General features: G+C 35.5%; 1 protein-coding gene across 1 annotated transcript in view; it reads right to left on the bottom strand.

The window, feature by feature from the left end:
* ARHGAP42 (Rho GTPase activating protein 42) overlaps positions 1 to 12043 on the bottom strand; it is a 168739-nt gene that overhangs the window by 21096 nt on the left and 135600 nt on the right. The window contains exons 14-18 of the mRNA XM_054220834.1: positions 10472 to 10546; positions 9690 to 9774; positions 8392 to 8450; positions 7552 to 7657; positions 2630 to 2789 (exon numbers count right to left, since the gene is read on the bottom strand). Coding sequence (XP_054076809.1) covers positions 2630 to 2789; positions 7552 to 7657; positions 8392 to 8450; positions 9690 to 9774; positions 10472 to 10546 — 485 coding nt within the window. The remainder of the gene's footprint in view (positions 1 to 2629; positions 2790 to 7551; positions 7658 to 8391; positions 8451 to 9689; positions 9775 to 10471; positions 10547 to 12043) is intronic.

Below are 12043 nucleotides of genomic sequence, written 5' to 3'. Positions count from 1 at the left end.
TACACTTCCATTTGTTTTCCTCACCACTACACCTGAAATTAATGCTGTAATGCATTACAAGAGTAAATTCACAGAATATAAGCTTTGCTCTCATCTCATTTTACAATCTAAGAACTACAATACTGAGCTGCACATAAAATTTATACTAATTATACCAAAATATTTCTTCTATAAAAATAGTTCTATTTTCTAAGTGCTTGTTAAGAAGTGCTTGGTGTCTACATTGTGAAACTTACAATATGTGCTTACAACTAACTCCTGCCCAAGAAATAATAATTTTTTTAAAATATTATGAAAAGATTGATTTTTTTCTCTGTGTTTCTGTGAAAGATTTTGTATATAACATAAATTTGTTTTAGTCATAACTTATTACAAACCAGTTTCTATTTCAGAAAACCATTTTATTTTGACAAATACGTCAAGTTTGATGAGGAACATCTTTATGTTCAGAGCATTTCCTGATTTTTCTCTTTTACATACAACTTTTACCACTGGTCAATTTTGCACTTCATTACTGCAGAAAAAACTAAAATTTTTTCTGTATCTGACTACTGCGATCTGACACAGGTACACATGAGGTTTTGAAGAACTCTTTGCTGATAAGCATGGCACGCTTCCCAGCAAGGACAATACAGAAAGTCCTGTAATTTGCTTGACTTTCATCTGTATCACCTGTTCTGCAATATCCAAGACACGAGCAGTACAGGTCTTGAAAGAACCTAAGAACCCTTTTGGATACTTCTAGTAAAAATGATAATTGCCTTGGAGGATGAGCAAAGCAAGAAATACAACCAAAAGATTTGCGTGTGTTTCTTCCAGATGTCCTCTCTCACCTATTCCTCCTAGCATAGCCTGTAAACTCTACTGAGTATCTCTTATGGCATTCTGTGGAAGGAGGTGGAATTAGTTCTGTGGAATGGAGAAGAGGTTTTACAGACAAAGAATGCCTATTCAGTTAAGCTACTGAAGGAATTAGAAGTGTCTAATCTCCATAGTGTAGAGAGGAACAAGTGTCGTAGGTTAAATACCACGCGATGCCAAAACAGATCTCTGCAAGGATTTCTGAATACCCTACCAATAGGCACTCCCAGAAGAGGATGAAGCAAGCAATGAAAAGATAGCTCCATGCCACTCAGACAAGTGGAAGAAAGCAAATATACTTTTCTGGTAGCAAATACTTTAATGGACATGTTGAGATGGTCTTGAAGTATATTAATACTGTATTAGGCATTAGTGAGTAGCACATCAATACAAAATTATGTCTGTAGACAGAGAAATAGAGCAAGGGTGATTTTAGTTGTGCAGCCATGGTCTTTGTATTCAATGAGCTTGTAATTTTTTGGAAGGGAAATTCAGTGTTGGAAACATGTAACACACATGTTTTGGAGTTACAGGCAAGGAGGCTATCAGTATCATACCGAGTTTGAGGAGTCCCCATGAAATATAACTGATGATACCAAGCAGTACTGTCAGTACTTACTGACCAACCAGTGCAGGAGATCCTTTTATTGACTGGGAACTGTCCCTTAGCTAAGTAACGTGAAATGGAAAAAACCCAAACTTTTTTCACTTTGTTTTCCTAGTCGTCAGAGAAGGTCATATCTATCAACAAAAGACCCCCAAAATAAAATTTCTTTTGATGACCAAGTAAAGGAAGTCTTGACTGTTCTGATGAGTTCTGAAATCAAATAGTTTAAAATAAACTAAAATCTGAGGAGGCTTTTCAGTGATGTTGATACCTGCAATGCTAGTGACTGAAAGTTAAGTACTTAAGATTTCACGAACTTTCCTTCTCAAGCCCTGAAACAGGTCTTACTCAATCTTCCAGGAAAGAGTTTGAAATGGACCTTTGCTGTCGCTGGTCTCTTTGGGGAAAACAAAATAAACTAGGCAGTCACAGACATGCCTTTCTTCAAAGCAAAAAAAGTAGCTAGAGAAGTCTGTATGTTCCAGAGTATTCAAGAACTTTTAAATCACAAAGACATAATGGGCTTAAAACTTGTAACTAGGAATAAAACCTACATCTAAGATACATTATTTTTTCTTTTTTGCTTTTTTACTTTTGATCTAGTAACTACACACATGAAAAATGACACAGCGCACAGAAATGGGGGATTGTGTTGGGGATCCACATTGATGTTGCTCATAAAGAGGAACTGAAGGGTGGCTGGTGTTTCATGACATTAGGTGGGACGACTACTCCACTGTGCAGCTGGCATATCCCCAAAGGACAGCCATGGTCAGAAAGACTGACCATGACCATGTTCCACCCAGAGCGAACCTTCATACACTGCTAGCATGAGAGAGATGGAGGAGCTGTGAGCAAAGTTGTGACCTTCTCATTCTGTTTCTATATATAAGAAGGACACAGCAATCTTCAGAAAGCAACAGAGGATTCAGAGCAACTCCTTCAAAACATATGAGGTTATACCTTGGATCTGTACCTTGCACAGCCACAAAAGACTTGCTAGGAATACAGATCCATAGCATGGGATGTGAAGAAGGTATTCTTTCTATAAATGACCTTCTACAAATGCTAGTTCTCTTATTCTTCAGAACTTAAGGATGGTAATGAAAACGAGATCTTAGTTCCACTTTATCACAAAACAGTCAGATAATGTCTTTCTACCTTTTCATAATGCTCTATCAGAATTTCAACGACGATATTCTGAAACTTAATGTTCATCATAGCAGCCACGGTTTCTTCTTGGGCTCTCATCAGAGTTGGTCCAAAGATAACACCAAGGTTGGATACAGTCATTAGATTTTGCTGACTGTGTAATGATACCCTTTAAATGAACACAAACAATATGCAATTAAATAGTTGTCCTAAACTACAACTCCAACAGGCAAAAACGCGGTAAGACTATTTCTTTAACAAGATCCCAAGTTCATGCCTCCACTTTAAAAACATGTTTTAAACTTTCACTTTTACTAGAGTCAAAATGCCGTGTAGTACAACTACTGTATTTCCATTAAGGCTCCCACCCTGCAATAACTTAATAGGTAATGACTATATCTTCCTAGAGTAAGTATTTAAGTTCCTGACATAACTGACAGGGAAAAGCAACTAGCTTTGAAGGTCTCCATGGAGAGATCCAGACCATCTGAAGTTTCGGAGTCTTCAGGTAGGTACCTGTCTCTCCCCAGTGATTATACAGGAACTCAAATACTTGATGTTCGATTGACTGAAAATACTATGATATAACAGAGCTCAACCATATACCTTAGTGTTCATGTAAAGGAAAGGCAGTTACTGAAAACACTTACATTGCAATAGGATCTCAATGCGTTGAAAACATAGGAGGTTGACAGTAGGGTCAGTGAAATCATTGTTTCTGTGGTATGAATAACACTAGGTGATCACAATGACATCTTCTGGCTTTAAACTATATTAACCTTTTACTTCTGTATATTCTATTGTTGCTTACTGTACCTTTTCTGTCATTTTTCTTCTTAATGTAGAATTTAGAAACTTAGCTTTTCCACTAATTCATCACATAGTAAAATGAAAACCATCGATCACTAATCCTCAATGCTCCTTTTTTCTCCTTATGAATAAGATTTGCCAAATAAAAAACACATGATCATAAATCCTTTGAAATAACTGCCAGTGATTCTCCAGTCACAGCTGCCCTATTGCCTCATGTCTGAGAAATATCATGCCAAGTAAAGATTTTATAATTGCCTTAATGTTTAATTTTACTGAATCTGCTACCAAATAGAATCAGTTACAAGGCACTTGTTCAGTTTCCTTTTCCTTCTCACTCCTATCTGCTATCATTGTCAAGCTGAGCCTTTTTAGCCATTTTCTATATAATAAAAATAACCTTTGTACCTTTTAAAATTAAGAAACAGTAAAATCTATAATTTACTACAAGACTAGCAGGTAGGAGCAAACTTATCTTCTGGTTTTCTCTGACAGCCTTCATTAATCAAGTTTATGGAGACATCTGCTACGTTTTCCTTCCAATAATATTCTCAGATACCTTGATTTGTTCTTAAAATGCTATACAAACATTACCAAAATGATCTATCTGATGTCAGGGTTTCGTAGCAAATAACACAAATACTATCCCCTTAGAAAGATTAAAAAAGGCAGTGACAAAAAGAATATGATTTTTTCCCCAAGGCGACCGGGGTATATTTTTAAGATCAGGATGAAACCCATGTCTGGACTCACACATTACCCTTTCTCTCAGTCTCGCTGTTGAGTAGGCATTAATGATACACAGAATAGTAGAGTTATCTTGGTAGAGAGCTGAGATAGACTGGACAATTACTTCTATAATGAAGTACTAGTGCCCTCATATTTAGAACAGGAATGTTTCAGCACCCCGCTTACATCAAGAAGCAGGAGAAACACAGGAAAGGGGGTTGTATCGGACACAACATGATTATAAACTGCAGGAAATTAAATGCCTACCTTCTTATATGTTTCCTATGTTGTTTCATTAAGTTATGCCAAAAAAACTTTCCAGAATTTTACTTCAGACAGACACAATGGCAGAGATGGTTATTTGAAAGCCGTATCATGAAAATGACTACTTTGTTAAAGCACATTTTTAGCTAATTACCTTAATCTAATTTTCTCCGTAACAGATCTCAGGTTTGGTTTAGGTGACTAAGGGGTGTTTGGGAAGTCCACTAGCATTTTAACGACAATGTAATTTCGAATTACCCATCTCTATGTTTGTTAGAAAAACCTTAAAAAAACCCCAACCCTTTGCAATGTTACTCTGCTTTGTGCTGCACAGTAACTGTTAAGCTCTCTTAGACAAACACTATAGTCTTGTAGCATGAGACAGAAAGTAGTGTTTGTCCTGTGTTTGGGTTTCCTTCGTTACAAATTTGGTAGCTTCATTAATAAAAGGAATGGTGAATTTAATAACATTGTAACCAGAAAGGACTTTCTATAAAGCACTTCAAAGGCTCAATTTCTTCCACAAGAGAAAAAACCCAGGCCTGTAAATGGAGCATTTTGATAACCAAGTTTCCCCTGTACCAGTCCTACTGTTGCTGGGCTACTGAATACAGGCCAAGGTAATCATGCATTTCAGGCAGCTGTAAAGCATTCATTAAGGTGCAGTTGTTTTCTCCCCTAAATCTCTTTCTTTGATATAACACCAGTAAATTTTTGATACTGACAGATAGTCTCCTGACTATCTATCTTAGGAAAGTATGCTGTTATTATATCATACCAAAGAATGATTTATCTTTAAAGTTGACAGGTAATTTGACTAGGAAGGTTAAAAAAAGAATAAATTAGTTACCTATCAGAAAAAACCACCAAACTTCCCGTGTTTGCCTAGCTGTTGACTGAGTATATACTCACACGGTATCACCTCTCTGCAGGGTGCTTTTCAGGATTTGCTGGTTTGTTTGTTTGTTTTTAGTATGTTCTACATCCCACAACATCTAGATCACGTTTAAATTTGCACAGTAACAAAAAAGTCAAGGTAGGCAGAGATATAAAGACCTTAAGACCTCACCCAAGAAAAAAGAATATTATCCTTATTTTATAACCCATAGTTAAAGATATTGATAGTATTTTCACCTTGGCACAAAAGCATACATAAAGGAACTGAACACCTAAAAGAAATACAGGGAAAGGATGCACATTTTGAAATTGGATTTTAAACAAAAGCGTGAAGAAGCAGGAGGCTGATTTTTTTTCATAGTTTCCCATTTACATAAAATTAGGTACTTTGTCTGCCATTTGCTACTTGAAAAATCTCCACACAGTAGTAGGAAAAAGATGAGGAAGGAAGATAACTAATACACTCAAGAGACTAATTTTTAATTCAGTCTCATTAGAATTGCTACAGTAAACAACACCTGGCAAATCATATGAGAAATCAGAAGGGGTGAATTGAACGTTGGAAAGAAAAGAACTGGAAGTTTTCAGTATAAAACCATAAAGTGAAGTTTATCAGAAATGAGAATTGCATCCAAGATATGACAGGCAAGAGTTAAAGAGAACAATTCAAGAAGGGAATACTGCAGGCATGCTTTTCTTTGGAAATGCGTCTGAGGTCATACTGAGAATAAAGAGGTCAGGAAAAGAGATCAAGAAAGAAATCCTTGCCTATAACTATTTCTGCCTAGAAATAAGTCAGTTCCTATGTATATATATTTCTAATTTTGGGGCTTCCATCCAAGCAACTTTTATGAAATCATTACTCTCTCATCAAATGTTTTAACTTTTTAGGGGGTTACGAAGCAGTAGACAGTATGTTTTTTTAGCTAATCAGACAACTCTCCAAGTAAGGAAACTTATGAAACTTGCTTTCACCTGGTTCTCTGGGTTACCCCACGTCTAACGAGATGCAAGGTCTGCCTAATCAGTTTTTGCAATGGAAGCACAGCTCCATATCGCGTTAGCTCTCCAGGGGCTAATGACATACAGCACTAACCATAATTTATTAGGGCTAAATAATTTCCTATCAAAGAAATTTTCAAAGTTCTCACGTCTATAAGAGGAAGTAAAACTGTATTAGGCTCCAGTGTAGACAGCTTACTGCAGGCTGTGGCTCAAGCTGTGATCAAAAAGGCAAAATAGCTGGGACATAATAAATGGAATGGAAACAATATGGACTCCTCTCTTTATGTCTTCTATAGATCTCAGTCATGTGGGCCTTATCTGGACAACTGCTGTTTCAGTATTCACATTCCCAGATCATTGATAAATGTACTAAAAAGAATACAGGATGCTAAATCAGGAAGTATTTTTATTGATATCCTAAATCAAAAAGTATTTAGCAAATATCAGTGAAACCCAACCAAAGATTTAGTAAAACTTAGATGAATAACGTTTGATGCAGAAACAGGATAAATTATAATGTAATAACGGTATGTAATCATAGCTAGTGATATAGAGAGACATAAGAGATTAAAAACTTGTCTTTTTTGTCTCACAGCACGTGCTAAGTGTAATTCAGTGAAGACAAAAGGTCATCAGCAGTTCAAATAAATGCAAAATCTTTTCCATCTGACATTTAATTAATACTCAGAGAAGCTGATGAAACAAGGGAGATTCAGAAGTGGGCTTGGACATTTATATAGACATAAATAATAATACTTCAAATTATTGTTTTCGAATGATACTACACCTCAGAGCTGTTAGAAAGAAAAATAAGATCAAACGTGAGGGACAAGTATTATCACATTAGTTTACTCTCCATTTCCGAAACAGTGTGGGACCTCAAGTCAGATTCAAACCAGCATTTTCTATAAACCTTAGCATAGTTTTAGATGTTTCTTAAATTTAATTAGTGCCAGTTCCTGTAGTAAGTAGCAATGTGAATGAAAACATTGAGTGGGTTTATTTTATAAACACAGTTGGTCATCTTAGTGACTCTTTATGGTGTTATTTTTTGTTTCTATGGTGAGTATTCTTCAGCTACATTGATAAGAGCATTTTAGAAATTAAACATAATTTCAAGTGGTATTGTTTCAATACAGAGAGTGGAATAAGCAACACTGACAAATTTAAAGCAGAAATAATCACATCTTACAATAATACCAAAAAGAAAAATCAAAAATAATTACTTGACCAGGTGCTTAATAAGGATGTCCAGCATCTCTCTGTTCTTCTCTGGTAATTTATGCACAAGCGCATGCACTGCCTCAACTCTGTAGTTCTGATCATCCGATTCTATTAAACAGAAAACAAATATTGTTGATAAATTGGAATGTGTGCTAAAATGCGACTACAAATGGCAATAATGCCTGTACACTAATACACACATGCATTACAAGGAGCCAAACACAATTAACCTTTCAAATGATGAGGACAATTTGATTATATTTATTACAACATTCTGAAATCTGTATTTCAAGTAACTTGCCAAAAGCAGTTACCACCAATACTGGAACGAACGAAATTTGTGTCAATATTGACCCGATGTGCCACTGCAGTGAAATCCAAGATTTTACCTCTTGATATTTAAAATATCTAAAATTCTTGAGTGTCGTCTATTGTTATCAAGGCAAGAGGAAATGGGGAAATAACTTCAAATTCTAAACTGGAGTAATTTGAAAAAGAATCTTACTATCTCTGTATCTAATTAGTATAACAGAATTATCAGCCCATATAAAACAAACAAACAAACATATAAATCAAGGTTCAAAATTTCATGCAGAAGGCAGTCACACAGAACCTCTAAAAAGATCAGAACAAACCACTGAACAGCATCAGCTAGTGTCACTTCTCTGTTTTGGGGCTTTCACGTGGCACTGTGCTGTCACATACAGTGCCATGGAAGAACTCGGATCCATGGCTGGATCACTGAATAATAGACCAAGGAGAAAAATCAGGATAGTAACTGAGGGGATCAAGGATTAGAAACAATATTACTTTCGTGAAAGGATACGTATTACTTTACTTACTAACAGCAACAATGAAATCTTTGTGCAGCTTGAAAGTCATCAGTGGTTCTGAAAGACACCTGGTTGTAAAAAAATTATTGAAAATCAAATTTAAAAAAATGCATTACTCAAAAGTCTTTGTAAGTTTTATAGGCGTGATTATGTGAGCTCGCAAGATCTGCATAATGTATATTGTAGGAAACCCAATTCAGTGATGACTGATCGCAAGTAGTATACAAGTCAATCATGTACATAGTCTGAAAAGCTCTTTGAGTTGAATCTGGCGTCACCATGTAAGTTAATAAGGGAAATACAACCGGCACTGACTGTTTTCTGGCTTCCATACTGTAGAACAGTAATAATTACAGCTGAGAACACCGTACAGTGGGCTGCAGAAGCAATCTTTTCCCAAGAAAGGCAAAACCATGATGAAATTGGGGACCGAAATTCTGATCTGAGAGATCCGAGAAGAATCTGACAGTCAGACTGTGAATTGCATTATAGACACAAACACACAGGTACTGATAGCTCATGTTCTAATTTCACAAATACAGTATCTACAGTGATTTGTGCTTTTGAAGATGTATCACAAATTTCTTCAAGCAAAGACAGTCTTTTCAATAAGGTCTACTTGAGCATTCTGCCACAAATCCTATAATTTTCCAAAGTGAATAGGGATTTCTGATGCTGCCCTTTGTTAGGTGACTGGTTTAGGAAATCTATATTTCTGGAAGACACAGAACATCCACCATCCAGATTTGATGCTTTTTATTGTGCTTCTTTTGAATGTTATAGATTGAGACCCAAAAAAGAGTTATCTCAGAAGTACCATAATTCTTGATAGTTCTGTCTCCTATTAGCAAAAATTTTAAGAGAAAATGGTAGTGTGGGAGAGATGTTGTGTTGGTGAAGGCATCGACAGCATAGGATAAAAACCTATGCTTTTGCGGAGATTTTTATTCTGCTCCAACAATGATGCCATGAAACCTCGTGGTACACCGATTAAGGGATTTGGAAAAGAAAAGACTGAGTACAACATGCTTTGTGGCAAACACATATTTTTTTTAAATAAAAACAAGTAATTAATTAAATTCTGCTGAATTTAGGGCTATATAAGGCATAACTATCTTAATAAGGCAGAAAGTGCATGACAAATTTTCGATTTATTATTACATATAATCACAGGGATATTAGGCAGGGTAATAATATACTCAATTATTACCATGCTAATGGAGATAAGAAATGTAATATGATATTAATACACAAAAGATTAGTGGGCCAGAAAAGGAATACTGAGATTTGTGTGGCGTCATACTTACCTGAGGTAGTTTTTTAGTCCGCTTGTTATTGTTTTATTGTCCCAAAGTTCCATATCAATATCCATATCAGGAGGAGATTTAGGGGCTAGTAGAAATTTGAATTATGATTGTGTTATAGTTTGACTAAAACACTAAATAGAAAAGCAGCAAAACAGAGGCTAACAGATTAGTCATTCATCTGATGTGACTACTTATTAGCCGGATTAACTACCAATCTGATCAATTTGAATCTTTTAATCTCTGACAAAGTACCAATAAAAATGAATTTAACACTCATATTTAGTACATGTAAACATCAGCTATATACACTGTATTGAAGTGTAAAATAAGCCCGCCCAAGCCAACAGAGAATTACTAACGTATTTGGCTTAGACATTCAAACACAGGCATCAGAGAGCCAAATTAGCAAGAAAAGTGAAAGAGCAGACCAACTGCCTATTAAATTGAGTTATGCTGTGTTAGAGAACTGAGCTTTGGAACACTTCTGACATACACCAAATAGATACCAATAAAGAGAACTTTGTAGCTAAAAGAAGAAATGCATTTTATCAATAATTTGCCCATGTATATCAATCATTACATGCAGAAATTGAATGCTAATGCACATAAGAAACTAGTTAGATGGATCACTTACTTTAAGACTGCAAATTCAATTTAGTGGCAGTAAGTGCACATACAAAATTGTAAATATCATAACACACTCTTCTAAGCACAGCAGTTAAGGCAAAAGGGACCACAGGGGGCACACTGCACACTGACAAAGGTTCACTTTGGATACTTACAAAATATGGTATTCATCAGCTTTTGCACCTTGGAGTTTACCCCACCTATTCTGTACAGCCCCAGGATTGTAATACCTACATTGGGAAAACAAGCACAACGAAAATAATGAAAATAAGGTTATTCCAATATACGCTGATGCATCCTTGGTGTATGTTTTCAAAACATCTAAATGTATTTATGGAAAATTGTACTATTACATTCTCCAGTACTGCTTTATTCTACTGAATTCTCTTCTGGGATATTGACAATTGCATTCCACTGAATCCACACCATACTATACACTAATCATAATTTTACATTAACAGAATCCTTTTGCATAGAAATCACCCATATTAGTAAACAACAAGGAGATGGCTGGGAAAAACAAAAAATAAGACCCAAAAGCAGTCTTGAAACATATTACACCTCAACAAGTTTATCTTACTTAGACTTCAGTGGAATTACTATGCGTCTATATTTGCTTTGACCGTCATCCCTTCTGATTAAGATTTGATTGACACTTTTAGGAGAAATGATTGTACCCAAAATAAAAACATATACTGTATACTGTTGCAAAACTGACATTGAGAATGCCCATGCAAAATAGAGACAATCAAGTCCCAATTTACCCGTAAGTTTCAACTGTTGGGATTTTTATTTTTTTTTTTTGATAGCACAGATACTAATAACAAATAATCTTTAAAGTATGACATTCACAACACAGTATTTCAGTATTCCAGTGATGATAATTTTATTGTTTTTAACTGCCTTTTAAAATTAGCAGGATTTAAAAGTCTTCCCTTTTCCCCATTTCAAGTCTTACCGTTGTCTACTTTTCCTTTGGAAACAACCTTCCAAAATCTGATCTCACTTAGATAACCTAGGTGTTTTGTTTTGAAACCCTTTTTTTTTTTTTTTTTTCCCCAGAAGAACCGGTGTGGGTCAGCAGTGATTCAAAAGCTACATAACGTTGTTACCTGAGAAACTGAATTCATGTTGGGCTCAATGTTGCACAGAGAGACCACAGACTTTTGCATCAGAAGAGAGTTGCACACTGACAGTACAGTGCACGGACAGGAAAAGGTTCCTTCTTTTTATGGAAGACAATACAGCCAGACCTCTTCATGTGGAAAGGGATAATTAAAAACTTGCTGTGAGTTGCAAGATATCAACTCATCAGTAGAGTGATTATTATTTTCTTTTTGTACATTGCCACCACCAAAAATGAATCTCTAAACATTTAAACAGGTTTCACACCAGAAACACACACCATTTTTAACATGAGAAAACACAATTTGGTGCACACAAATTAAAGACTAAAGATGTGTGCAACTGTGTATTAAGCTGTCTAAACAACTTGAAATTACAGAAAATGTTTAAAAAACCCACTTAATTGATATGTTGAAACTATTGTCAGAACTTGTGGCAACAGTTTTAAGTGTAAAGCACACAGATAAAATGTGAAAAGTACAAACCAAATGACACACACACTCCAAAGTGTGTTGTAAAGCAGGCAGTGCATTTCAGAGTTGCAAAACAGGCGGAATTAATCAAAGTAATATTTAAGCAAAAATACTCATAATAATCTAATA

Source organism: Rissa tridactyla, chromosome 1, assembly GCF_028500815.1.
Source record: "Rissa tridactyla isolate bRisTri1 chromosome 1, bRisTri1.patW.cur.20221130, whole genome shotgun sequence".
Classification (NCBI taxonomy): Eukaryota; Metazoa; Chordata; class Aves; order Charadriiformes; family Laridae; genus Rissa; species Rissa tridactyla.
Note: the sequence above shows the minus strand (reverse complement) of the source record. Positions and strands in the feature narration are given on the sequence as shown.